The 27,827-nt window shown below is 41.5% G+C and overlaps 1 protein-coding gene across 1 annotated transcript; it reads right to left on the bottom strand.

The window, feature by feature from the left end:
* Positions 1 to 87: 87 nt before the first annotated feature.
* Positions 88 to 27,718, bottom strand: LOC119009853 (vinculin). Its single transcript, XM_037081543.1, has 21 exons — positions 27,350 to 27,718; positions 15,832 to 15,902; positions 13,231 to 13,381; positions 11,489 to 11,597; positions 10,422 to 10,544; positions 10,108 to 10,268; positions 7,637 to 7,727; positions 7,364 to 7,511; positions 6,627 to 6,780; positions 6,355 to 6,530; positions 5,631 to 5,821; positions 4,824 to 5,023; positions 3,890 to 4,018; positions 3,602 to 3,751; positions 3,322 to 3,430; positions 2,936 to 3,238; positions 2,716 to 2,840; positions 2,421 to 2,606; positions 2,128 to 2,331; positions 1,900 to 2,004; positions 88 to 1,804 (listed from the first exon to the last, which is right to left on the bottom strand). The coding sequence occupies exons 1-21, from the start codon at positions 27,515 to 27,517 to the stop codon at positions 1,658 to 1,660; spliced, it is 3,201 nt and encodes a 1,066-aa protein (XP_036937438.1). The 5' UTR covers positions 27,518 to 27,718; the 3' UTR covers positions 88 to 1,657.
* Between the last annotated feature and the right edge of the window lie 109 nt (positions 27,719 to 27,827).

Below are 27,827 nucleotides of genomic sequence, written 5' to 3'. Positions count from 1 at the left end.
ATAAAACAAGAGTTTTGATTTCCTGACAATACATTCAAAGCACTTGTCAGCAAATAAGGAACAGAAATTATAGAGAAAACACACCCAGAAGTGTTATAAAATGCTTTATTACAAAATTGTGAACAGTGCCTCAGCAAAAATTGTCGTTAAGGCCTGTTTAAAACCCAACCTAGTTGCATAATTATCATGTTTTACAACAAACTTTCTCAAGGTTTGCATAGAGCATAATCCGACTGGAAGTTAAAAGTCATGAAGCGGATGTTACTTTAACGAAGAACCGTGTACACCTAGTGATTTTGAACATATCAACACAATCTCACCTTGTACAAATGATACAAATCCATCTAGAAATTAAAAGCTGTATCAATTGCAAATAAAGTGTCTTTCGCAAAAGGCACATCAGTTGGTATTATTTACTTAAAAAGACACATTAACGCCAATGGTCTTCAGACGTTTTTGAAATATCAACTACAGTTGCCACAAAAACAGTGGCCAGTTATTGTTTAGTGTTGAGACGATGGAGATTTTTTTTTTTTTTACCAGCTGCAGATGACACTTCTCTAAACTCTGATCATTTCCCTTGACTACCTAGGAGAAGTGTGCAATTCGTATGTCACAAAAAAATGCTTGTGCACGGGTACAACCGTGTGCAGAGTTAAGAAAAGAAAAAACAGCAGTGAAGACGAGCCTCTCTCTAAAGACGATGGCGCTTTTGTTAGCTCGCTGTGAAAATCAGCATCATCTGGTTTTTTTTGGCTCTTCGGCCTCACACAAGACTGTTTCTTACATGTAATCTCAATGCAACATGTGAAATGTTAAACATACCATACAGTCGAATGCGTGCTTGTGAAGACCTTTTCATCTTAAGCTGCTGCTGGTAGAAATTTTAGTAAACTTTTTTTTAATAAGCTTCTCTAAAAAAAAAAAAAAAAAAAGCTCACTCAAAAAATGTACTGCAAACCAGAGAGGGAGAACGTTATTTCAAAAAAGTTCATGGCAGAATATCTTTGGCAGAACTTGTAAGAAAATAAAGATCGCTAAAATTGCTTTACAGTATGTGAAACAATGAACAGTGTTTTTCTCTTTCACTTGTGATAATAAGAATAGTGTAAACAGGCATAATACCACTGAATATATTCTGCATGTGCTGAGCGTAGGCCTATACTGTACTTGTAACAACTCCTCGAGTTCATGTGCTTATCCTAGCAAGAGGCGAAAAATGACTGATAGTGAGAATAAAATTATCAGTACAAAGATACAAAAATGTCTCGCAACAAAAATCTTGTTATTCAAATTTTTAACTTAATGTTTGTGTCTAGAAGAGGCCAGAAAACAACCTTGCATTACATGAAACCTCTAATCAAAACATAACGTATATATATTCCTGGGATTTGTCAAAATATAAGCTTTAAAAACAAATTTTTTACACACTTTAGAAAAAAAAAAACCTCCCAGTAATAATCTAACCCATAACATTACATTCTACCAGAACAGCAACTGTTACAGACAGGACATGGGACTAATACAGAAACTCTGCCCACATTAGGGTGTAGGGCGCCGATTTCATAGCTCTGATAAACGAAATATCTGTCCATTCTATGTCCTCCTGGATGGCTGGATGGAATCAGCATGAAGCAGAGGAGCAGCGGCCCTCCTCTTACTGGTACCAGGGGGTTTTTCTGACCCAGTGGAGGGTGAAGCCCGCATCTGTTCGGATCTTGATTGAAGCTGCCTCGGCCTCCCTGACCGTCTCCTTCACAGACTGCATCAGGTTCTGGGCATTGTGGACCAACATCTCAGTAGCCTGTTGAAGGAAGAAAAAAAATTGTAAAGATGAGGGAGACTGGAATAATCATTTTATCAAAGGCTATTTTAGGAACATAATTGGTGATTGCTCACCTGTTCTGACTCCTCCTCACTGATGTTGGTACGACCCAACATGGTGGCCTTGACTGTGGACAGGATTTTAAGCTGAGTGCTGATGGTGGGAATGCGCTCGCATACCTGAAATGAGATAGGAAATACTAAATCAATACTGCCAACTATAACGGTGACTTAAACACAATGACATTTTTTTTATCACTAATCATCAGTAGTGTGGATATCATGACTAAGTGCCGAACTGACCTGGAGCAGGTTGGTCCGGATACGCTTGTCAGTACACTGCTTGGCCACCTCCTTGGCCAGCCGTGTGACCTCATCAGAAGCCTTGGCGATGTCCTTGGCGCACTGGATGAGGGCGCGCTTGTTTCCGCTTCCGCCACGCACCAGGCGAGACATTTCGGCCATGAGCAAGGCCATTCGTTTGGCAGCACCAATGATGTCGTTGCCCTAAGAGGTGCGACAGGGATGCAATCAATATCAAAGTGTGGGATTTTCAAAGTAAAAAGTGCAATACTGTGTTTTCAGTGTGTGCTTACTTTGCTGGACCATTTGCGGGCTTCATCGTGGAGCTGCCTGGCAGCCACCATCATGGGCTCGTTGACCATATCACCAGCCTTCTGCTCAGGGAACTCCTCGTCTTTCTCCTCTGGGGGTGGAGGCCTTGGGGGAGGAACCTCACCCTCAGGAAGAGGAGGCTTGGGTGGTGCTGCCTCGTCGTTAAGCTACAAGGACAAATTAAAGTAATTATGGCTTCGCAGTCATTTTGGATGCTGAACCAAATAGCTTCAGATAATTTGCCGAATTCAAAGTTGTGCTCATTTGAGGACTTACGTTAAGTTGATCCAGTTCAGGAGGAGGTGGTGGGAAGTCTGGCTCCTGAGGCTGGAATGCCTCCCTGACCTTCGCCACAGCACCAAGAATCTTATAACCTGAGTCCAAAAAGCCCTTTTGAAGACCTGGTAATCACAAAAAAAAAATATTCGTTCATGATCAGAGGATTACAAAAACACGTAACACATGATCTTAAAATCCTTTCGCAACTTCAGCTTACTTGGATCCTGGATGTTGCCAGCGACCGCCTTAGCGTCCATCACCATGGGAGAAATTGTCTGGCTCAGTTCGTCAGAAGCGGCCTTCACCATCTCTCTAAATTTAGGATCCTCAGAGTTCTCCACTTCTCGCTTCGCCACCAGGAGGATACGGTTGGCTCTGCGGGCGATGCTGGTGGCGCCGGCGACCAGCATCTGAGGCTGGTGGTTGGCCATGGCCACGCGGCACTTGTCCAGGTCCTTCTTGATCGCTTCCTCTGAAGCATCCAGCAGAGATTTGGTATCGATGGCCTCATCCACCAAACCTAAACATCCAGAACATGTTAATACGGGAAGGAGTGTAATAGTTTGGATGAGATAATTAAAAGCATCTTTAAAGACATCTCACCAGTCATTTTCTCCACATTGTCAATCCACTGATTCTTCATGGTTTCAAAATGTTCATAGGCAGCTTGGTTGCCAGGGTTTCTCAGCAGAATACGAGCAGCAGATACCACCTATAAAAAAAAAAAAAAAACAAAACATTCCAAGCTATTAATTGTCAGCCCACTGAAAACTGCTACAGATTTGGCTCGAGAAGTGAGAAACACTTAAGCTCTGTGACACGTGATGCGGAGTGGAGGGCAGACACAAACGGAAACAGATATAAACACTAAACCGTGACATACTTGTGGTGTTAAGTCTCTCGTTGACTTGACGGCGGCCTGGATTCCCTCCACGGTGCTCTTGTTGGCAGTGCCGACAGCAGCAGCCTTCTCTGCTGTGGTGCCAAGCTTATTGGCGTGGTTCTCAAAGTTGGCAGCCCTTTCGTCAAAGACCTACACATGATCAAATAAAACAATTATCCAAAAGACTTGTTAGAAAATAAAACGACACCCTGCTGGCAAATATAACACCACTAAAGGAGGCTCGTGTAGTGAGGTCACGGTGAGGAGGAGGGTGACTGTAGCACTGACCTCATCTCTGTTGGGGGCGTCCAGAGGGGCGGTGGCAGCCACTCCCAGTAACTTGATGGGAGTGGTGGTGTCACTGAAGATGTCAGACACCTCCTGAGTCATCGCCTCTTGCATCTTTCCTTTCAGTTCCTGGGTGGAGGACAAACACATTTTTAAAAGTGTCAGTCAGTGCTTCACTTTGATAAAATACATATAGTATTAGAATACAATGAGGGCTGCAACTAACAGTGGTGGAAAAATTATTCTGATCGTTTACTTAAGTTGAAGTATCAATACGGTATAAGTTTTTGGATTTAGATACTGGATCAGTGGAATATTTACTGAAACGAAAAACGTGAGAAGTTTAGAGGGAAAAATCACTGTTCTACATTTTCATTTTTGGAGAAATTATTTGTTTTCCTGACAATATAACACATTCACAACTCCATTAGATTATAATGAATGACTGTACTACCTAACCAACTTGCAGATTTAGAGCTGAGTTGCAGTTTGAATGACATAAACTCAAAATGTGGCATCTACACAATGCAGACTATTTGGGAACCACTTGTTTCAGAATGACCTCATTCTTTAGCTTTCAGAGTTTAAATTCAACTGAAAACATGAAATCACAGAATCGTAGCCCTGACATTTCTGTTACTTCTCATATTAAAATTTTTTTTTTGTATATGTTCCATCTGAATAATTCAGTGCTGATAGGGTACATTCTTCATGATGAGTACTGCACTTTTACTTATAACAATTGCATATCATACCACTGATACTTGTTAACCAATTCTTAATTAGAAAATGTTTCCATTGTGGGCACACTACTTGCATTTCTTCCACCACCATTAACCAGCAGAGGGGGTTGTTCCTCTGTGTCAGTGACTGAATCCTGATCTATCACAGTGAAGCTACAGATCTGAATGAGAATGAACGTGACAAGTCTTACTTTCAGAGCCTCCTGGAGCTGCTGAGCCACGGCACGTGCCTGCGGGGAGTCCCCTTCACCACGGGCGGCCAGGTCAGCCAGCTGGGCCATGAGCTGCTCCACCTGCTCGCACTTACCCAGCATCTCCTGCCTGTAGGGGCCCGGCAGAGCGTTGGCCAGCCTGCGGCCCTCTGCCACCAGACCGCGGATGGCTGCCTGACCTAAAACACACACACATAGAAAATAAAGATCCACAAAAAACAACAACATTCTAACCCTGATTAATGGTCTGTTATCAATAGTCTTCTAGAGCATCAGCTTTAATAAACTTGTGTACAAGTTGACAAGCCATCCACAGCTCCAGGTATTTAGGTGAAATCAGGACGTTGTCAATTATTTCAGCATTTCTTTACTATATAATGAGCTGCCAGTATCAAACTTCCTGCAAACAGTTGCCCATTATATGTAAAGTAGTTCTGGTATTTACCTGAGTGCTTGTATCAACTACAGGGGAAAGACAAGTATTGCGTCTTCTGCATTATTTCATATTCTTTCTTTATAAGCATGGCCTCCATTATATCGTGTTAACCAATCAGCCTGCAGCTCTAGTGTAAACATGTAAAACGATGTCCAGGTTTGAGAGGAGACGAGCCAAAACACTAATTACAGTGTTGGGAGAGCGTTGTGGAATGGCGCGTACAGTAGAAAGCAATGTGCACAAAGTGTCTGGTCCGCAATTTAACCACAGGAGCAATGGAAAGAATGTGAAGGAGTGTAAGAGAAAGATAGACTGAGGAGGAAGTTGGGGAGGATGGGAGTCAGACTCACCCACGCCGCTGTCATCTATGGTGGGATTGTCGATCCAGCGCTGCGCCTGCTCGATCTTTCCCTCCAAGTGCACAGCTGCTTTTGCAGGCCTGCTGTTTGCCACAGCTTTGTTGGTCTTGGACTGCAGATTTTGCAGAGCTGTTGCGATCTGTTTAGCCAAAGCTCTGGCCTCAGGAGTGTCACCTTTACCCCTATAAGGAAGTTAAAACAGCAAAAATGTCTGTGGTTGTGTTTTATTATGAAGACATGAGGCCTCTAAATGGCCAGCTTGAGTTAGAGAGCAAATAGTTTGACTAACAGCACTTCCACACTGCCAAGCTTAGTCCAAATCAGGAGTAGTTCACCTTAAAATGAAGTAAAATTGGGGGTTTTGTACTATTCTTGTTGAAGTACAAAATCGATACTGCAGTCAACTTTTACAAAGAGGAATGAGAACAGCTCCAGCTGAATTGTAGCACCAAATCTGCTCTGACATGAAGAATAATCATGTGTGCATGTTTTAAATTTAGGAAGAGAATTTGATAAACATTACTCAACGCTGATTTCTCAAATTTTCCTGTATATGTAAAAACACAAACACCAGCAACACTGGTAAACAGATGCAATTTGATTTAGATCAGTAGGGACCCAGGGAAAGGAAGTCGGGGCTCTGACTAAAAAAAAAAAAAAAAAAAAAAACACAAGCTCAGCACTGATGCAACATTTCCAACAGTCAATAACTCACTGTCTTCTGAGATCTGACAGCTTCGCAGTCATCGCAGCAATCTCTCCAAGAGAGCGCATGATGTCCTCTCTTTCTTTAGGGTCCTCACACATGTCTGCGATCTTTCTGGCCTCGGTGAGCAGGGCCTTGATGTTCTCCTCTCCCTCTGGGCCGCTGTTTGGGTCTGCCAGCCAGTTCTGCGGGGGTAGAACCGCACAAAAAAAACACTCAATCACCTGCATGTAGTGAGCTGAATCCATGTTTTTGAAAGGCAACTGTAGTTAATGACTCACCTGTGCAGCATCGATTCTTTTGGCGATAGCCTGCTTCGAGTTAGTCATGGCCTCCAGTTTCCTAGCAGCATTTTCCACCTTGCCGGTTAGCACATCGAGCCCCTGGGAAACCTGCTGTGCCTTCTGCATGGCAGCTGGGGAAGCGCCCTGACCTCTGGAGTGGACAGAAGGGAAAACACATGGATTCCATAAACTGCAGCATCGCTGTGCCTTCAAAAAGGCCACACATGCACACTTCTTTTTTTGTTGACTGAAAACTTTAAGCCTTACGGTCTTCCTGTTTTAAAAATAGTACTTCCTAACTTAATGCCCCAATTTCCAGACGAGGCTCAGAGGCATCTCTCAGCATTCAGACGAGTATATCAACCAGGGGTTAAAGTAGATTATGGATTAATACCAGACAGCTGCTTTTAATCTAGCGTGACTCAGTGTCCCTTGTGATCAGATTTCATGTCAGATGAATATCACTTCCACTCTTACACGCTATAATCCCCTCCAATATGCTTACTGCCATACGCTGCCTACACTTTAAGGGCGGAAAATGAAACAACAGAAATAAAGAAACATTTATTAATACTGTTCATATAACTAATGAAGATTTGGTTATAGAATCAAGGAAACACACAGTAACAGAACACAAGATCCGCTCATAAAAGAGGCATGGGCTGGGTGAGATATGAGGGGAGTTATCTTGCTGTAACTGGGACCCAGAAACAAAGATGTGTTTTTATGGCTACCTGGCCCTCATCTCAGACACCTGGTCAGTCATCTGGCCCAGCGTCTTGGCTGTGCCCAGGATGTCTCTGCGCTCCTTCCCAGCACACAGCTCACCCACTTTCCCAGCTTCATCGAGGATCTGGCGGATAGCCTGCTCGCCTGCGTCCCCTGAAAACACACAGCACAAAGTCAGCGCATCAATTATGTCAGCAGACACAATGAGATTGTTGGTCTGAGGACATGATTGCGACAGAACGAACAAATAAAAGAAGGAGCATGTAGAAGTTTATTACCTGGCTGAGCATTCGGATCCCTCAGCCAGTTCTTAGCCTGGGCCATTTTTGAGTCGATAAGTCCCAGAGCCCTCTTCATGGCCTCTGTGTCCTTTGGGATCGAACGACAGAATAATGAATAACTTAGAAGGGAATCAATGCAACCAAAGAAAACTAAGAAGAGACTCGATCAGCCATTCCATGTATGAATGTTTCTCTACAAATCATAACCTGCTTATCTACCATAAATAGTGTACACTGTATGAACAAGAGTAAAAGGGACAGTTCATCACATTCACACTGAGCAAAACATGCCAAGGTCTTCTGTTTTTAATTTATTCAAGAGAAGGTAGAAATCTCTGCAGCTGATATCTCAAAAATTCGTTAACTTGCACCAAAACAATCAAAATGGAAAAATACTACTACAGGTAAAAGAAAAACTATTTATGATTAATGATAACCGCCTTTTTAAAGCATGTTGTTAAATAAATATATTCATATTTAAAAATAAGGTCATGATGACTCATTGAAACTGAGCTTGGAGCAGGCAAGTCACATGGTTTACTTATTCAAGACACACACTGAAAAGTTCATGTGCAGCATCTCTAACATCAGTCAGGCACAAACCATGTATCACATGCTGTTTCCATCATCCTTTCACATGATCAAAAATGAGCGTGTCAGGTTGTAAAAGCCAAACGACACTCCATTGTATCTCAATCAGAGCGGATGGAAATACAAACAATCTGTCCGACAGCGGCTAACTCGACAATGAGCGCCCTCATTGTCAAGAGTCTGCAGAACAAAGCAGAGTCCTGTCGGACATGTAGCAAAGCAGGAGAACAAGAGCGGATGAATGAGCAGTGAAATTAGCTTATTCTTTTAAGATATGAAAAGAGAAAACCCAAGTAACTATCCTTCATAATGTTGTCTAAATCTCCACCAGAGTTCAGCAAGAGTTCTGAATTCTGCTGCTTGTTTCAAAGATATTCATCACAAAATATGTCTGAGTCATTCACAATAATCTTATTGTCAAAATGAAAAAAAGCAACAGGCATGTTTGTGTTCGCAACAGTGAGTGCACAAGGGAAGGGATTTTAAAAAAAGAAGTAACAAAGAAAGAAACAGGAAGTACAAAGGTGTGAAGTGATGTCACCCGAGCCGTGTGGGTGTATTAGTGTACTGTTCAAACATGTGCAGCTGCTGTTCTGTCACTAACCACCTGTGTGCGTTAGCGAACAAGCGAGTGAAGTAACATGAAAGACTGTATTTGATACGAGTGCAACGATCCTGTCAAACACACATTCGCCAGAGCCTGTAATCAAACACACATTGGTATTACTTAGAGATTAGACTAGGTGTAGTTCATGGCATTAGTAATGGGGAACATGGGAAGTGAAAGGCATGTTTAGTGTTCATGGAGTAGAAAAAAAAAACATTCATACAACAAAAATCCAGATCAGGTTTTCTATGTGCTCTCCTCCTATGGCTGTTCAAGTTGTCAGGTGAATGCTGAGAGAAATCTCAATAATGACAGCCGCATCGATACTGCATGAGTCAGGTCAATCAATAATCAAGACGGGTTAAGGACATGCAAATGGTGAGGCTAAAATGACATAGGAGGAAGACACATAGATGCTGATACAATGTCATGAAGCAAAACAAATCCATAGAAAAATCGTCAGCATATCAGAAATTCAACCTGTTTACAGTAAACACACATACTCAGTAAACACCATTCCATTAGCAGTACAAAAATGTTTCAACTGCTAATACACTCTAATAGTAGTCTGCAGCTTAACCTCAGAACTGCCTCACTACTGATAAGCACACTATGGCACCACCACAAAGCAGACAGCGCACACATCTGTCAGACATGCTGCTGCACAACCAAGGGGCGAGAGTGGTGAGGGCTTACCTTCTACAGGGGGTGAAGGGAGAAAGAAACGGTAAAAAAGAAAGGAAGAACGACATAAATACAAATGTTGAACTGGACATACCAACAGGAAAAAAGTGTCACCAAAAGAAAAAGAAGTGGCACAGGAAATAGAAGCAGAACGTGCAGCGCAGCGGAGATATTACATAAAAAGAAGCCAAAAGATTGAACCGGCTACATAGAGACAGAGAGAAAGTTCAAGCATTCCTTCTTTAAACACTGTTTGTAAGGTGGAGATACAGCAAAAGCATTTTTCACACCTTGAAATAAAGTCATCCTGATGAGACAAAGTGCATGCCTTGTTACAAAAAAAATAACATCACTGTATAATGTCTCCATGGTCTGCGGCCTCCTGCCAAAGGCATTCTGGGAGTGAGTGAGAACACAGTGAGGCGCGACAAAATTCAATCTATGCTCGTACAGATACCGCTTCCAGCTGTGATCCATAAAAGAAAGTGTAAACACTCCAAGAGCAAAGCAGTCTCCTGTTGCTCGAGCATATTCATAAAAAAGGCGTGTGCATGTGATTTCGGCTTGTATAATTTATTGCACGTACCTTGTTGGCCCACGCATCCTCGTCCCAGGATGTAAGCTGCAGCACTCTGATGATCTCGTTGATCTCTGCACTCATCTTCTCGAAAGTGAAGTTGCGGTTCTTCAGGGCCTCTTCCACGCCGTGGCTGCCAGACGTCTTGGTTGTCACAAAGATTTTGATTCCTGAACGACGGAACAGAACTCACAATAAACATCACGATATTGTAGCTCAAAAATATTGAGATAAAATATAACTGTGTGGAAAACTGAGTAATGAAGAAATGGACCAAAGCATAAAACAATAAAGAGGCTCTTCACGAAGAAGTGTGTGATTACCTGAGATGAGGATGGGCAGCAGCTCTTTGACTGTGTTCATGGAGTTGACCAACATCACGCGGTGCTCCTGGTGTGTCAGCTCCTGCTGTCGCTCATCTATCATCTTTGCCATCTTTGTCATTCCTGGATACAGGCAAATAAAAAAAAAAGGTGGAAAGGAACAGAGTACAGTGACTTAAATGAAAGTCTTTGAGTGGTATTTTAAAAAAGTAATAGTTCAGTGCTGTAATTGTAATACAGTAAAAGTAACAAAGGCCTTATCTTAAATGATGTTTCAGTCAACTGTAAATGTTTTTAACCATCTGTTAATCATGACGTTAAAGCAATTTTATAATCATGTACTTTTTTTTTGTAATCATGTACAACTTTGAGCTACCCTGCATTATTGCTTATACTGCTTGCTGTTTTGCTTGCAAGCATTTCCTCACGTCTCCACAACGTTCCAAATTTGGGTTTATGGGGATCCAAACAGTCTTTCATAGAATCAATAACAGGGCTGGATAATTGTCACATTAGGATTATAGATTCAGCATGAGATGTGATCATCAACTAGGACTGCTCTGGTGCAGTTGCACTCTACTTTCAGGAACTGAAAGACAGACTGGCGTGACGATATTTCAAAATACTCCCACAGATTTATATCATTATGTGGAAAGTCGTGATCTGAAAACATGAACATCCTTAAAAATTTGATAATGAAGGAATAATTGATACATAAAATAATTTTCCTGGGAGATTTTGTGCTCCATGGCAGACAAAATTGTACAGTGAATAGTTTATAGGAAACCAATGTAAACACTGATGGGGTCATTATTTTATAGCCATTAAACGTGTGCAACATCAACATCTACTTCATTATGATACATTAAAGATAAAAAAAAGTGTCTTTTGCCAGATAAAGTAGAAATTTTGAGCTATACCTTCAAAACAACAAACAAAAAACAACATAGCAAAAACAAAATGCTCACTCCAGCAAAAGCTGTCAACACTGACAGCAACTCTCTGACATACTGTCAAGTCAAGAATTCAACAACGTGACCTTGCCCTAACCGCATCAGCAGACTGACCTGGTCCCAGGTTCTTTGTGTACGTGATCAAGTCCTCCATAGACTCCACCACCTCCGCCACCGTCAGGTACTCCAGGATGCCTTTGCACACACGGATTATTTTGCGGACCTGTGATGATGACGAGATAAAACAACAACAAAAGCTAAGTGGAAAACAATGATGCAGCATTCCCAGAGAATGAGTGATTATGCAAACACAGCCCTCCCTCTTCCCATTCCCATTCTCTCTAATTACACTCTGATAATGCTGCACACTGACATTCCAGCCTCTTTGTCCTGCTTCACTCCAGCTTCATGTGAACTGTTATACAGAGCGATGCCTGAGCTGCACTGGAAAACATGATGGCAGTGCTGACTGATGACTCCTGCTGACTGCTGCAGACAGCCTGATGTCTGCTACCAGAGAGCTGATCTGCAACTTTTTTTCATTCTCTCCGTCCCAGAGAGGAACAGAGCGATGGGCCTGATATATGATAGCGCTGCCTGGTTCAAGATTTAGGAAGAGCTTGTGTAAGAGTTCCACAGACATGTGTGGTATATTTATCTACCTTTCCGTCTTCTTTATAGGCATTACAGCACCCAAGGGCAAACCAGACCTGTGGCAGCAGGCGTCTGCGATGCCCAAGTGTTCTTTAAAAAGCCCTTTCAGCTCAGCTTCTGCTCAGTGAAAATCAATGGTGCAACCTTTAACTCAATTACAAGGTATTATATCCATGTTTTGTCCATTTCTCACCTTCTGTTGACTACAAGTGTTTTGTTCAAGAATTTCGGACTAGACCTACAACTTGCTACCATACACATTATCTTTCACAGCCTTACCAATGCTGGAGTTTTGAGGCAGATGACACCATTTTTTTAGACAAATTAAAATCTGTTGACAACATGTGAGTTTAAATGGGTTTCTGCAATATACAGACATTATATTGTTTTCATGAAATGATGCCATATATCAACTGCATGGTGTGAGTGTCGTGTTTTCCTGGTTTCTTTTCTGGCTTTTATTTTTTAAACAAAAAAGGAAGCACATAACCATCCAAATTTGTTTATCAAAATGATGCAGGATATTTTACAGTAAAAAAATAAACGTTATCATCAGAGAAAGTTGGGCAGCAATCTTTACTGTAAATGCATTTATGTATATACAAAAATAAGCATTTTACTTAACTTGAATTAAAGTTGAAATCAAGTCCAAATATACATACATTTTCTATGCTAAATATGCATTACTGCAATCTAGTGTGTCGCAATTTATTTTTGCATGCTCAAGCTCCACTCTAGTGTACTCTGGCAGCCTTGTTCAGGACATATTTGGTTCCTTGTTGGAACAGTTCACCTCTGTGCAGGGGCCATAATTCCTGGCTTGGTATCTATCTATCAGCTTATCACCAGGTCTGCATCCTGCTTTCATTTATGTTTATATCCAGCCAAGTGCAGAGGATGTGATGTCGTATTGACGCATTTCCACTCATCTGTTACATCATCTGTAAACATCAGGGTCAGTCCAGATAAAAAAAAAAAAAAAAAAGATAAAGAAAGCTAAGCAGATGCACCAGGAGAACTGTAGAGCACAAGAGGCAGCAAAATAAACCATGTTTAAATCTGTGTTTCTGGAGTTAGGGTCAACACCACATCCTGCCGAATGTAGAAATCCATCACACAGACATTAAACCTTTAAAACTGAAGACACTGTATCTAAAACAAACTTATGCTGGTAAACTGATGAGTCAAACAAAATAAAGTACCTCGGCTTCATCAAAGGTCAGGAGGAGGTCAGAGGTCCCGGAGAGGATGCCCCTGGAGCCGTCGATGAGGTAATCGCGAGCAGGAACCGAGTACGGGTCGGCTTTCAGCATGGACGCAGCCTGCACCAGCTTAGTGCATGCATTCTCCACTCTGTGGAAAGCAGAAGACGATTGATTTGAAGACCGGTAAACAAAAAAAAGAGGAAATCATCAGAACAAGTCATGCTGATGATAGGAAGCTCTTAACAAGCCAGATGGACATTACACATGGAGGGAGCAAATTGCCTACAGCAAAAACAGATGGAAGCTTTGAATACAGCTAGCCATAACACACAGCAGCTGATGTCCAAGCACGACTCTGTTCCTTTTTTCCTCTTCTTGTATTCTTTTTATCATCTTTGAAGCAGAACTTAAATGAGTGGATGGAGTCGAAATCCCAGATTAAATATGTTTATGACACATTCCATACATTGTAAAAGTTAAACTGAGAATTAGAAATCGGTTCCTTTACACCTTAAATCAAAGCCTAACAGTACATTTCTTCATGTATTTATACTATGTTATATTTATGTTATATTATATATAGAGATTATATTTAGTTTAGGGATTGAAATAACTTAAATGTATTCTAAGTGATGATCTAAAGCAACACAGAAAGGATGTAACATAAGAAGAGTGAACTGAAAACAGGGAGTTCAAACTATAATCAGTAGTTTCCTTCCTGTGCCGCAAAATGTTTTTGTGCGATTAGCAGCCTGTGTGTTAACCAATACTGTCTAAAACAAGCTGCAGCGCAGCATGCATGAATACACTGTTATATATGTTAACTCCGTTTTTTGGTAAGTAATTTATACAGACATAGACAGACATTTACAGAATAAGAACAATATTTGGTCCTATTGAAGAAATGTCTTTTAGCTTTTTAAGTACATTTTTTTACTTAGAAAAACATAAAAGGAAGTAAACTGTATGTGTTGTGGTACTGTCGCTACCCAGAAGAGAGACTAGGAAACAGCCTGATAAATCGGGCCTGAAGGTTTATGCTTGACCTTGGAAACAGTAGTTGGCTTTCAGTCTCATTTTGTGAGAAGAAATCTACTGAGACATATCTAAGTGAAGATTATTTGCCAAAAAGCCGAACAAATTAAAATTAATGGACTTGCTATTTCATTTTTCAGGGAATTCTTGAGCAAGTTGGATGCGGGTGAAGGAAGTTGTGGAAGCTGTGGGCTATTAAAAAAATGAAACTGTTTAACTCTTCTAATGGTTGAGGTACGAAGGAGAGAGGACATCATGTGATGTCAGATTGTAAAGCCTTATGAAGGTACTTTTCTGATTTGTCATTTTGTCCCTATAATTGAAAGTGACTTGACTTGGACTTACTCTGCATCTGCAGCATGAGCACAAAAGCAACTTGTTCTCACAGGCTCTCTGGCTCTGGCCCAATTTAACCCCTGTTTCCACAGAAATGTAAATGATTGATAGTTGCTCTCTTGGTGTGATGCACTCAGTGAACTGCAGTGAGCAGCACAAACCCGCAGGCTTGCTCCTTTGATTCAGCATTGTACATGCCACCTGCATGGTGTCATAACAGCCATACTGCACATAGAAACAGGCAACAAGCCAAAGGCCGACACATGTACTAGTTCCCACAGTATACTGTCCAAATCTTGCCGCAGTAACAAGAATCATTAGTGCCGTTTTCCACATTTTAAGGCGCTGCAAAGGGGCCAAACAAGAGGAGGTCACTTTCCATTCTTCTGAGGGAGCAAGTCTCCTGCAGGATAAAGGCTAATGTATGTGCATGACATCAAGGCTGACATGAGTGTGTGTGTGTGTCTTTGCAGAGCTAGCCAGCAGTGTCCTTCAGCGTGCACCAGCGAAAAACAACCATGCATTAACCGGACCCCGTCAGACACTATATTTAGTGGAGACGACGCATTCCAGCCCATGTGCTGATGGATGACGACAGGGTGACGATGTGACTTCGAGGCGCCAAATGTGTTGAGCCCGATGACCTGCGCCTGCCAATGCGTTTCATCCCTGACCTTGGGGGGGCTCCCGGGTCCTGCCTCTCCCTCCCTCGACTGTAGTGTCTCGTAATAATGATCGGTAAAGGAATGTGATACAAACAGAAAGCAGCTGGGCACGGGTTAATGATTTATCTGATGTGGAGTGAGTGAGATAAACAAATACTTTGATTAAATATACACGCACATGGCTCTTTTTCCACATCAAAAGGAAGATTTTTTTTGTGTGTGTTTTATGTTTTAAGATGAACATGAAGCAGCAGCAGCAGTCAGTGGCTTTTATACATGAGATCATGTATGAGTTTGTGGCCCTTTCTCCTGAAGGGTAAAGGAACGTCTCCATGTGCAAAAAAAAGTATCTATGTTACACCAGGGCAAGATTCTGAGGCACTTAACATGCCATGTCTGACCTTTGCTTGGGCAGAACCAGCCATTAACTGTAACAGATAAAGAGAGAAGGAGAGCCAAAGAGAGGCTAGTGGGTTCCAGATACTGCAGCGAGAGAAGCATGTCATCCAAATACATCTGAGAGGGTGGAAAATGTTCTGCAGAGAAATCCCTCTGCACTTACTTGATAAAAGCTGGTGGCATGTCCCTTTTCATGATCTGGTCCTCTGTGGTTTGTACAGTGTCCTTCCCAACCTGGAAAACAAACAAACTTCATGAGTGAAAGTCAATAAAAATATGATGGAAATAAAGAGGTTATGTATCACTGACGCACAACAGTCGCACCCTGAGCATGTGAATGGTCCATTACAACGTCATAACAGATGCTGAACAATCACTTTTATACAACTTTTGCACAACAGTCGTGGGAGGAACGGAGGCGGAAACTGTAGCAGGTGATTTGGGTGAACATGTTGAAAACATGTGAAAAGAGGTTGGATTGAACGCCTAAAACTGAGCCACCATACAGGATCCCTTAGTAGTGGTTACTGTAAAAGGTTTTAGATAAATATGATTATTCTTTGATGCATTTTGTTGTCTTGAATTGACTGCAGGACATTGTGATTACTGTGCAACCAAAACATCCAGCATGACGTGCTGCTTTCAGTCAACTACACTATTAAATGATATCATTAGTTTGATTGTTGACATATGTCCTTGAGTGAGGCTTTTACATTAATCTAAGATCATGCCCAAGTCAATCCATTTTCTGCTGACAGCACTGAAGAAAAAGTTTAAGAATTACTGTTAAATACTAGTACAGGAAATACTTGTTTCTGGTTGGTTAGGCAGTGTCAGCTACCACTCAAACAGCCTAACTTTTGTTCTTAATCAGCGCAACAGATTTAACTGCAGTAACGGCGCAAAAACTTCACACTGGATCTTCTGATTCTAATTTAATCATGAGCTTCTCTTGACATCTTCCTTTTTTGTGGCCATGGTATAATCGTGATAATGCACTCTAGCATGTAAAAAAAAACACAAATGGATTTGTTGAAGTTCTTTGCCACCATCTCATCCATTATATTTTTTCATATTGGAGTCTCTGTCATGAATTATGAATGTGGCAATTCTGTAGGGACACTGTAAACTACTGGGTTACAACACAACCCCAACATTGCATTGTGAAAGTAATGGATCAACTTAATTTAATTTTTTTTAAAAAGAAAAGAAAAACAGAATATGTGCTACTTATTGTTTCTTTATACATGACATGCCAATTAGCAACTATATCATATTTCAAAAGCAAGAGAAAAGGCACCAAGGGTGGTGAAAAAATCTCCTGTGGAGACAGGAAACACCCTCACCTCAGCCAAAGCCCTGATGACTAGTTCATCAGTCATGAGGATTTTGTATCAGTCAACACTTTCAGCTCTGGCACAAAGTTTCACAGGATTGCCACAGTTGTGCTGCCTCAATGATATCCAATTCCCCGAGCTTTAATGCAACTTGAGCTCTCATTTTATACATCAATAGCATGTCATATGCCTGAGTAAAAACTCACAACTTTCCCCCTACGGGATTTTTGTCTTTAATCATGCAGTTTTTCAGAATGATGCCCTGTTACTTGTCCAGCGGACCATCATTTCACAGAGGCAGCTGCTGGGGGGGCGCCAGGCCTCAGCACAGTTATAATGTGCAGAGCAGCTGAACGCCTCCTCTCCCTCAAATGCCAAAATGACTCACCTCCCCCATCATGACCTCAGCTCTGTAGGGAGACACAACTCACCCACGTTGAGCTGCCATGGGTGAGAGATCACAGGCGTTCATACCAGGACACAGATCATGCTGACTGGGTTAAATGAGCTGTATCCCTGCCCTTTAGGGAGATATTAAACCTTTTATTTCATATTTTACATTACTATTATTATAACAAATGTTCATGAGATTGGGGATTACCTCACTGTCACACACATTATTCAGCAATATATAATATTTTCAAGATGTTACACTGTGCTGAACTTTGCTGCATAATTTTGCAAAGTGACAGGTTATGAATTAGCCAAGGTTTAATTGATATCCATTTTAGGAAACAGATCATATCCAAAACAAAGTGGAAATGAGGACTGAAACTAAAAAACCTCTAAAAAGGAGGTTACCCCAGGCTTTAGGAATTGTGATGACATTGTTATGGAAGTGTTAAAGATATTTTAGAGACTAAACAATTAGATGGTTTATCATAGCATAATCATGCAGTGCGACTGGAAAACATATTCAAAAAAGTTAAATTCTTCTATTTTTTGCACATCTGGGATGTATTCTTGATGCTGTGGTGAGCACTCTAAGAGAGTTTGTCAACGTGTCCGACTGCAGGCAGTAGCAGAGCTATTCCAGGTGGTTGACGTGGAGGCGTAATGGAGCAGAGCAGACATACATCTCCTCACTCTCTTTTCAACGGACCAGAGGGACTCTTGAGTAACTGAGGGGTTATAAATTAGGGCCAAAGGTTGCGCCAAACTAAAATGGGAGCTTAGCAGTGGCTGCCCATCTCAGAGCAAAGTGGCAGTGTACATATACCACCCTGACAGTCAGCCAATGAGTGGCTCTGAACAAAAGCCAACAGCAACCACTAAAGCTATTCTGTCCTGTTCAGCTAAAGGGTAGCAGGGCTGCAGACCAGGGATATAGGGCACTGACAGGGTAGTAAACAGGACTGAGGGGGCTGGAAGTTAACGCAAAGACCTTACAACCTTGCCAACACTGCAGAACACAGTAACCTCCTCTAAGAAAGAAATACCACTCCCCAGCATTGTGACTTCTGATATAGGAGTGAAGAGTGGTGCCAATACTTTCAACCAATTTGCAGTTTGTGTGTGTCTTCAGGGAGCTTTTTGAGGTAGCTTGTCTGTGCAGATTTCGTTGAGGACATGTAAAGTAGAAGCTACATTAAACATTAGTTACATACAAAACTACATTGCAATATTGCGTCTGGGATATGATTCATGATAGGTTGGAATGATCATCTATTGTGTCACATTTTTTATTTTTTACTGAATTAACTATCAAAATCACGATTATGTGACATTTGTTGGGGTCTTTACAAAAGACACAAGAATTTTCTTACATTTGGTGAACAAGATTTGTAGGCAAAGACATCTCTGCAGCACTAGTTCATCTAAATGTTGTATTGTCACACATTTCACTGTTATTAATAAATAGGAGCCTCATTGATTTAGATTTTGATCACAAATCTCCAAAAAAATATGCAGCCCTACATAAAATACCACACCACTCTGACTTTTCCCAAAGATAGTGAACTGCAGATCTGTCTGACACGCTAACTCGAGTAATCTGAGCACAGCATTGTCAACACGCAACCAAGATTTATATGAGATCAAGTCAAGTTTAGACATGACCTAAACTGAACAAACTGGAGAAGAATGACTACACTATTGGCCAACAATGTGGAGGCCAAAAGCTGAGTTTAACGAGTGCTGAGTCATTTTCTCCCCAAAGCATCATGCAAGAGTGAAACAAAGCAGAGCTGAGGCTCTCAGTACTGGATTCAACAGGTCGTCTTCCTTTTCCTGCTCCCTGCGGAGCCACGTCCTGCTGTCTGAAGTTCAAAAACAGTCTGCAGTCATACAGCGATCCAAACAATTCAATGCAAGAATAGCACGCTGACCCAAGTTCATAACTGTTGTTGTCAAGCAGTTCATGATGCCTGGCCTTCCTCGCTATTTTGAGCCTCCGTCCAAATATTGGATCACATTCTTATGATGCCAACACTGACCAAACTTGACATTAAGGCTGTAACTTGAGATTATTTAAATCATTGATTCATCTAGTGGCCTTTTTCTTTGGTTGAAAAGATTAATAGTTTACTATGAAGCAAAGAGGGTAGAGAAAATGTCCAACTGTTGTCCCAAGACTCCAGAATCACATCTTCAAATTGCTTCTTTTGTCCAATCAAGGGTCCAAAAACCAAAGACTATTCAATAACTAACATTAATCAGACTTCATAATTCAGACTAATTTTACTGTCATTTCTTCGCCAAAGAATATGGAAATAATAAAGAAATCAAATTTAAGAAGCAAGAAGTAAGAAGCTGGAACCAAGAGCTGTTTGACATTTTTCCTTAAGAAATGACTGAAATGATTAACCAACTATCAAAAAAATAGTTGGTTTAATTTGATCTTTGAATCAATGAATCCTTGCAGCTATAGTCAATGCACAATTATTTTGCTTTAATTTGCATCCGTCCAGTGTAAACTCATTCTTAAATCAGAGCCGAGACCCACAGGCCTAACCACAACACAAATATCCTGTTCCTTAAATAGATTCTTGCACACCACTTAAAGGAAGGTTCACTTCCAGCTTCTTTTTAAAACCTTTCACTGATTCAGTGTCATCCTCTTCCAGGCTGTCACATACCACACTAGTGGCCTGACAGTCTCATTTACCATTCATGTCTGGAGTGGAAATACTGGCACTCCCTTTTACCATCCAAGAGCACTGTGTGGAAACCCTGTGTTGTGAAGTAGCTTGATAAAGTGGCCGCTCCTTTAGAACAGACTCAGCTTTGTTGACAGCAGCCCATCGCTCTGCCGGCAGAAGAAAGGCCACTCTGAAAGCCTCAAGACTGCCAAGACACAGCCGGCCTTTCACATGTTGGGTAGTTTTAGCACAATGCTGCGTTAGTCATGGCGACCACTAAGATCTATGATGGCAAAATTCTGGCAAACTGCGTCACCGCTGCCCTTAGCAATGTCCTACAAATAAACCTTATGTTATTCTGCAGGTCTAGTTCTTCAAAGTGCAACTCAGACACTGATTCCCGCTCTGAGTGACTCTGGACTGCAATCTGATGAGACATGCTCTCCCAAATTGATGGCGCAGCACTCCATTAGCTACCCTTGATCAATAGTCTCAGAACCAGCAAGTACTGTGATCTGAGATATCAAATGACTTTTGACTAATAATGACTCAGAGGGTCAGCAGAGAGGCTGCACTGAAGGTCAATGCCTTGACGGTACATCTGCCATCCAACATGATTTATCAGTTTGGTTCAGGAAGACATATGGGGTGTCCAAGGCGATGAAAGTCACAAATCAAATGGCCTGCTTGGTCATGGCAAAACAGGCCGTACAACCACATAGTGTATATCACACTATCTATATCATGTTACAGGAGCTTAGCAGCTGTACAGTGTTACTAGGGAGGGGCAGTCATCAGTGTGAATCCCTGTCTAAAGATGCAGGAGGGTGAGTTGATATAACACAAGACTTGGTCATTTTCTACCAGAACAAGGACTGCAAAAGAAGACATTCCTTTTGTTGGGGTAGGGTGGGTTAGGAAATGACAACATCAAAACCAGGAATCCAGTCAGGTGTTTCAATAAACCACAAATCTATGGGCTGCTTTTAATTAAACTAAAGCTTTCAGTGCATTATGGGACAATCATTTGTATTCTAAATATTCAAACAATCATTAAAAAAGGGTGGCAAATGTTCATGGTTTGATCAAGAACCGACAGATTTTACAAAAATGTATTTCATCAGCAAAATGCTGAATGTCGGATCTGATAATCAGCCAGGTAATTGGTCTACCTCAAGTTGGTACTGCCAATTTTCTAATGAGTGTAGGTGCACATTGTGTGGACCATATTAACCCGTTTTCTGCTCCAAAAGTCCAAAGAGATACAAAAATGCAGCTGCTATGTGAGCTCCTTAAGAGGTTAGCATAGATGCTGCTAGCATCAATTACATCAGAACTGGCGAGTTTAATTCATTGAAAGAAGAGAAAGAGCTTGATTCACAAACTGGCTCGACTAGTGATCTGATTGGTCGAAGCTTTGAACTCCATGACAGACGGTGACAGACAGATGGATCATGCGATCACCTTCCAAGTATTTTTTGAAAGTGCCTGTCCTATTCCAAATAGTTTCTTGTGGCTTCTTTCCAGATGGATTTGTGGAACAAACTATCTGGCGCATCAGGCTAGCTGTTGTTCTCAATCATGACTTAAACTCAGTTATTTTGGAAAAAGTGACAGCCCTACTCCACTGTATCCTTTGTAATGGTCTACAGCCACAATTGCCGAGGGAGAGGGGTTTCCCTTCCCTGGCTCGCACTCCTGTTCCTGAGAGGGGCCGACAGCTGCCGGGTCTTCCTGACTTGGCTTCCTGCGTTTCCTCATCAATTCAACACTCCTCCGTGTCCTCCTATTCTGACAAATTTCTATCCGAATGACGACAAAAAATAGACTACAGGTGCAGTTTGAGCCCATATCACAACACTGCATTTTCTCAAGACTAGATGATCTCTTTTCACTACAGACTTCACAAACATTTCAGACTGTGATCGTTGTATGTTTGCCAAGATCACAGAGTGAAAAGCTTTGCAGCATGAAATGATTTCCCTTGATAAATTGCAGGAAGCAGGAGCACCAGGTAATAGGAAGCATTTTCTTTTGTATGCCTTCAAGCACTTTCGTTAACGAACACAATACATTTGTTTCCCATCTGTAAAGGATTCATGAAGTAGGTGTTTGAAATGACTGTTCAAGAGCTAATTAAATACTGATGTAAGTAGCTTATTAAGCTATTTGAAAATGTCCACTTGATGTACCTGCTTTATTTCTCTTAACGTTTGAGAAGCGGAGGACACCAAGACTGTATTGCAGAAGTTTTCTCTAGAACAAGTCAAATGTGTTGGAAATGTTTCAGATAGACTACAGTTGAACCCAACGTCCAGTATTTGCTCTTCTTTGGTACCATAACACAAAGCACAGTGGTATTTTGGAATCTCAGTTACATTGCAGAAGATGTAAGAAGTGTGTTATCCAAAGACTGACAGAGTGATCTGCACTCAGAAGCATATCTACAACTCATGTGAGTCTTGTTATCCATGCAAACAGGAAGACTTGCACTTACAACTTAATCCCCTCCAGGACCGTACATCACTGGCATTCTTTTCCTTATCCCATGCCTATAAAAAGGAGCTATAAAAATAATGAAGTAACAGGCCCGACATAAAAAGGGCCTGTGTAGTCAACTCAAAAGAATGAGTGCTGACACAGAGAAGCATGTTGCTCTTCCATTTACCCTAGCAAGAAAATATGTAAACGCTCAGAATAATTTGATATACATTAAAAACAGTCCTGTACCTCTTAAGCTGTGATGTAGACCGTACAGACATCTTTGCTCTGAATGTTTTAGATGCAACAGTTTCATAATGAGTCAAGCACTTTATTTCGCTTGAAAGTTGAAACCTAAAACCAGACAGATATGAGACAAAACCAGAGTGAACCAAAACATTAGAGCTGCCTCACATTAAAGGGCTAACAATGGAGTTGGTTGAGCCTTGCTGTGAAGGTAGTTATTTCTCTTACTTTATGATACTGTTGCACGAGCTATTCATGCAATAACCACAGGGCTTGTTTATTGCACAAGTGCTGAACTGTCCACACAGAGCATTACACACAGTCATCGTCTATGACTAGCCACATCCTGTAAGAAAATAGATTCAACAATCTCAAGCTTCATTACTGGACAAAATATTTGGCCATGTGTCGGTATTGGCAATATTTTCTGATACTTTCCAAATGATAGTTTCCTGTTTAGAGGCTATAATGCAGAAGAAGATGCATGGGATAACTTTATATATTAAAGCCCCCAGTGCAATGATGTAATTTCGGAAAAATAAAGTTCATTGTTAAACTGTCTCAATTTAAAAAGTTTGTTTGCTAACCACATTTTAGGCATTGTTGCAAGAAATTTCGATATTGCAATTGGCTTCAAAAATCTAATATAGGTCAGGCTCTAATAAACACAGGTTTTTTTTTTGAAGGGAACTTTCTAAATTGATGATCATGCTCAACATTTCAGAATCAGCTCAACCCCCCTCGGAGCAGGGACGCATTCCTGCTTGCTGGGAATTCTTCACATTCCCCACATTCATCTTTAATTGTGGTCCAGCTCATCACTTCAATCAGGAAACACTTAAGTCAGAGATGCTGATCACCAGTGAGGGGTCTCACTTAGAGTGGACATATTTGACCCAGAATGCTACGATTAAAATACTGGGGCAGTTTACAGGGGCTGCACTTTTATCTCCAAGCATCTAGAATAATAAGATTAGGCCCTTTCAAAATAATAATTTAATGGGCTACACATTTGTCACAGTGAGCGCACCGAAACTCTTCAGACAGACAAAGAGCATCCTAAAAAGCATCTTCCATTTTTTTTTTGTCTGGCATTGGAAAGTAACCAGAAACAAACATTATAATATGTCACTAGAAAGGAACAACCATTTGTCATCCAAAATCCACCTTGATTAACTGTGTTTAACTTCTGGCTCAAAAGATTTGGAACAGAATTCAGGATGGAGGAAGTCTGCGCAACATGTGGTTTTCTGGGCAACACAGACAATGAGGTAAATCGCTTCTCTCTGACACAGCCCCGCCCTGAGAATGTCTACAGAAACACTACAGACAGCCTCATCCTTTTCCCTTGCAAGGATGATCCTTTCATGACAGTAATTTACCCTCCAGTTAGATGTTTACTTTGTTTGACAGAACCACTTCAACTGGGTGTCTTACAATTCGTGCAAATATTGCAAATGCTGCAATCAAAATTGTGAAAACTCGCATGGGCAGTATTCAGTTTCATCAGTGACAAAGAAGTCAACGATAAGAGCTGCACAGCGTGTTTATTTTCTCATTTGGACTTTGCAGTGTATGACTCATGGGACTAGTGGGATTGAAACCAGAAGAAATTACATCTGATCCTTAACTTCAATGAAATCATAACAGTGTCCATGTTGTAATGTTGCTACAGCAACTGGAAATAATTACAGGCCTGTTCATTCATTCATGCCACTGTTGGAAACATCTGATCACAATTCAAAATGTCCAGAAAGGCTGGATTATCTCACCCCCAAGCTAGCTGAGAGTGCACAGGACAGTTTGTGCGTCAGGAAATGCTGACAAGCGCTCCATTAATGTTTTATTAACCTGTAACAATGTCATATTTCTGTATTTAAAGCTGAGTTCATTACTTTCGTGGCCTCTTTGGGGTTGGGGAATAATAAAACAAGGCTGACAGGCATCCATCTCTGACATATTAATACAAACAATCTGACATACAAATAAAGGAGGCCAAACTTCAGCAGAGTTGACATTTACTTCTCGATGGCTTCATCCTTGCAAAAAACCCTTTTTTATTAATCAAAAATATCTAGTAGAGAAACTTTTTAGTGAGCATACTTTGCATACACGTAGCAAAATGGGGTGTGCAAAAGTGTTTGCTTAATATTCCTATCATCAGAATTCCTTCGGAGCAAAAGCAAGTCTGTGCATCTTCAATGACCCTTAAACAACTTTCTCACTCTCTTTACTATTCATATCTCCAACGGATGACAAAACCAGAAACATGACTGGGTAAAGAATTATTACAACAGGTTGTGGTCAAACGTTTTATTTATAACAGTTTTCAAAGGTATTACTATAATAAGATCCGTCCGAGAGTTTTCTTTCAAAGTATGATGTCAAAGAAAAATATTACACACCATCTAAGCACCTCTCTGTAACGCAGCTCAGAGGAAGGAAGTCTTGTAGACGTAGACAATTACGCACACAATGGGGTCCAGACCTATAGTTTGAGAGTGGGCATTGAGGAAAAACAACCGCACTGAAGGAAGTCAACTAGCTTTCAATGGTCACGGACCATAAAACCTACTAAATAAACTGCGGGCCAATGGTGGGCAATCCCTTCAAATGAAGAATTCCTTTGCTGACAGGAGACGCCAGAGCAATTGTCCAAATGTATCGCCCAGCAACTGTCGGGGGCTCTGTGCCTGACCAGGCTGACAGAGAAAACATCACACAGGAACCGAGTCTGTCCAGGTCTGCCTAATTTAGTCTTTATCGCTTCTTCACATTACAAGCCGCAATATCTGACATCCCCCTCACAGATCCTTCTTTCCTTTCTAGGAAACCTCCATGTATTGGTGAGTATAAGGCTTAAATTTGAGGAAACGAAACACTGTCATTTCCCCACTTATTGCCATGACAGTTATGATGGAGTTCTGAGGAACACCACTGCGGTGACGTCTGTTTTTTGACTCTAAATATACTTGAAACCACAGCTGCATCTAGTCAAGAGGTGAACGTGTTTAATGTATTCGTGAGACCGTCTGGGGAAGCAAAATTAGAAGCTCCAAAGACATTTTAATTGCTCGGTGTGGGAAGAAAAACATCAGGAGCGCAAACTGGATATGAGGATGTATGAACGTTTGTCACAGTGCGTCAAGAGTGAGTCAAAATTACAGACACTGTATCTATACCAGGAAGGATATATTTTTAGTCCAGTATGCTTGTTTGTTAGGAAGGCAGGTTCTAATTTTGGTCGAATTTTGTGGTCCTTCGTTCCAGGCCATAGGTCAGAGAACAAGTGATTACACTACATTTACTTTGGATCCGGATACTGTGTTTCCTAGAATCTCTGACCATTCAGCTAGTGAACATACAATGGATATGACAATGAGTAAATTACTCAGTCAGAGGAGAATCAAATACCAGTATCTATGTTATAAACCATTAAAGTCATTTTTAACTCACAAATGTCAGACATTTGTTGATTCCAGCCTTTTCCAAGTTCCTGATCTTGATTTCAGGTTTTAGACTGTTTGCTTTGGTTGGATAAAACAAGAAATTATTATAATTATTATATAGACTAGAATAGTTCATCGACTGATTGTGAAAATAATCAGCAGATGATTTCTTGCAGCCCTTCTTTACCTAGACAGACCGACAATATACACTGCTGACTAACCATTTCTGCCATCACAGCTATCAACTGAAATACAGTATGTGACAGTGAGAGTGTTTTCGGAGAATGTAATGTAGGTGACAACGCTAATCAGGTCAGAGAATCTGATGGCTTACAGAAGGCCATGTCAACAATTTTGCACACAACTGTGCAGCCTTGGTGGAGGTTTGATGGTGCTTCCTAGTCCTATCTTGACTCAATTTCATCATGATGGCAAAGCATTGATAGCTTACTTTTAATATCAATGACTCAGTGATCAATAATTTCTCCAGCCTCCCTTTCCACCTCTCCTGTGCGGTAGTGTAGTAGTAGTACATTGATCTGTTTGAAAGTTTTGGTTTCAAATGACATGTGGGACACTGAGCTGCCCCACCTACTACATGTTTCAGTGAACTGAGGATCCTGACACACAACACACAGATTCATATTCAAACCCACAGTCATTTTCAGGGACAACAAGTGTAAGTGTTCTTTTCTTTTTTTTAAATGAACTGGGTTAAATAAAAAGGTGATCACTCCAGTAACGTTACCTGGCTCATTCATACCAGCAGCAGTGCCTACGTCAAGATATGGCAGTCAGCTACAGGAGGAGGCAGGACATATTTTTCAAGGGGAAAAGGGCGTCACTGCCCTTTGCCCCAAGTCAAACAACTTCAAGTTAACTTTGCTAACCTGCATTAATGGTCTCGTCTGTTAAACACATAAAGCAGAGCTAGCCAAAGCCGCCAAAGTGTTGTGTTTCGACGCCCGTGTAAGTTAAAACGAGAGCGGACTGTGTGGGACAAAGAGCGACAGGTAGCCCACAGCAGCCGCCGAGTTAAGGCAGACTTTTACCAGGTACAGTCTTAGGACGGGAGGGAAGTTACTCACCCGGACCAGGTTGCTAACAGCAGCCTGCACGGCAGCCACCGGCGCCGACAGATCTGGAATGGCTTTCCCGTCAACTTCACCTTCTTCGTGCATTATCACCAGATGGGATATCTGCTGAGCCACCGGCTCCAGGATACTTTCTATCGTTTTCGTGTGGAAAACCGGCATGGTGGCAACTTTAGAGCACTATCCGAGAGAAAAAGAAGCAAATCTCCTACCACCCGAGGCAGCTTTCTCCCCAAACTCCCGCTACAAAAGCCCTGAAACAATCCCGATAGCGCCCCTCTTCCAGGACAGTTTCACCCTCCGGTGTGAAGACTACAACTACCCCTGTGAAACCATCAACGTACAAAACTCCCTACCGAAGTGAGAGCTTAAACGTCACCAACGGTGTCCACCCTTCGGCCAATCGGCGAACGAGAAGGCGAGTTCTGCGGCGTCTGATTGGACAAGCTGGGTGCCGCTCTGTCGGAGCCCC

This window comes from Acanthopagrus latus, chromosome 20, assembly GCF_904848185.1.
Source record: "Acanthopagrus latus isolate v.2019 chromosome 20, fAcaLat1.1, whole genome shotgun sequence".
Lineage (NCBI taxonomy): Eukaryota > Metazoa > Chordata > Actinopteri > Spariformes > Sparidae > Acanthopagrus > Acanthopagrus latus.
This window is presented reverse-complemented; position numbering and strand designations above follow the sequence as displayed.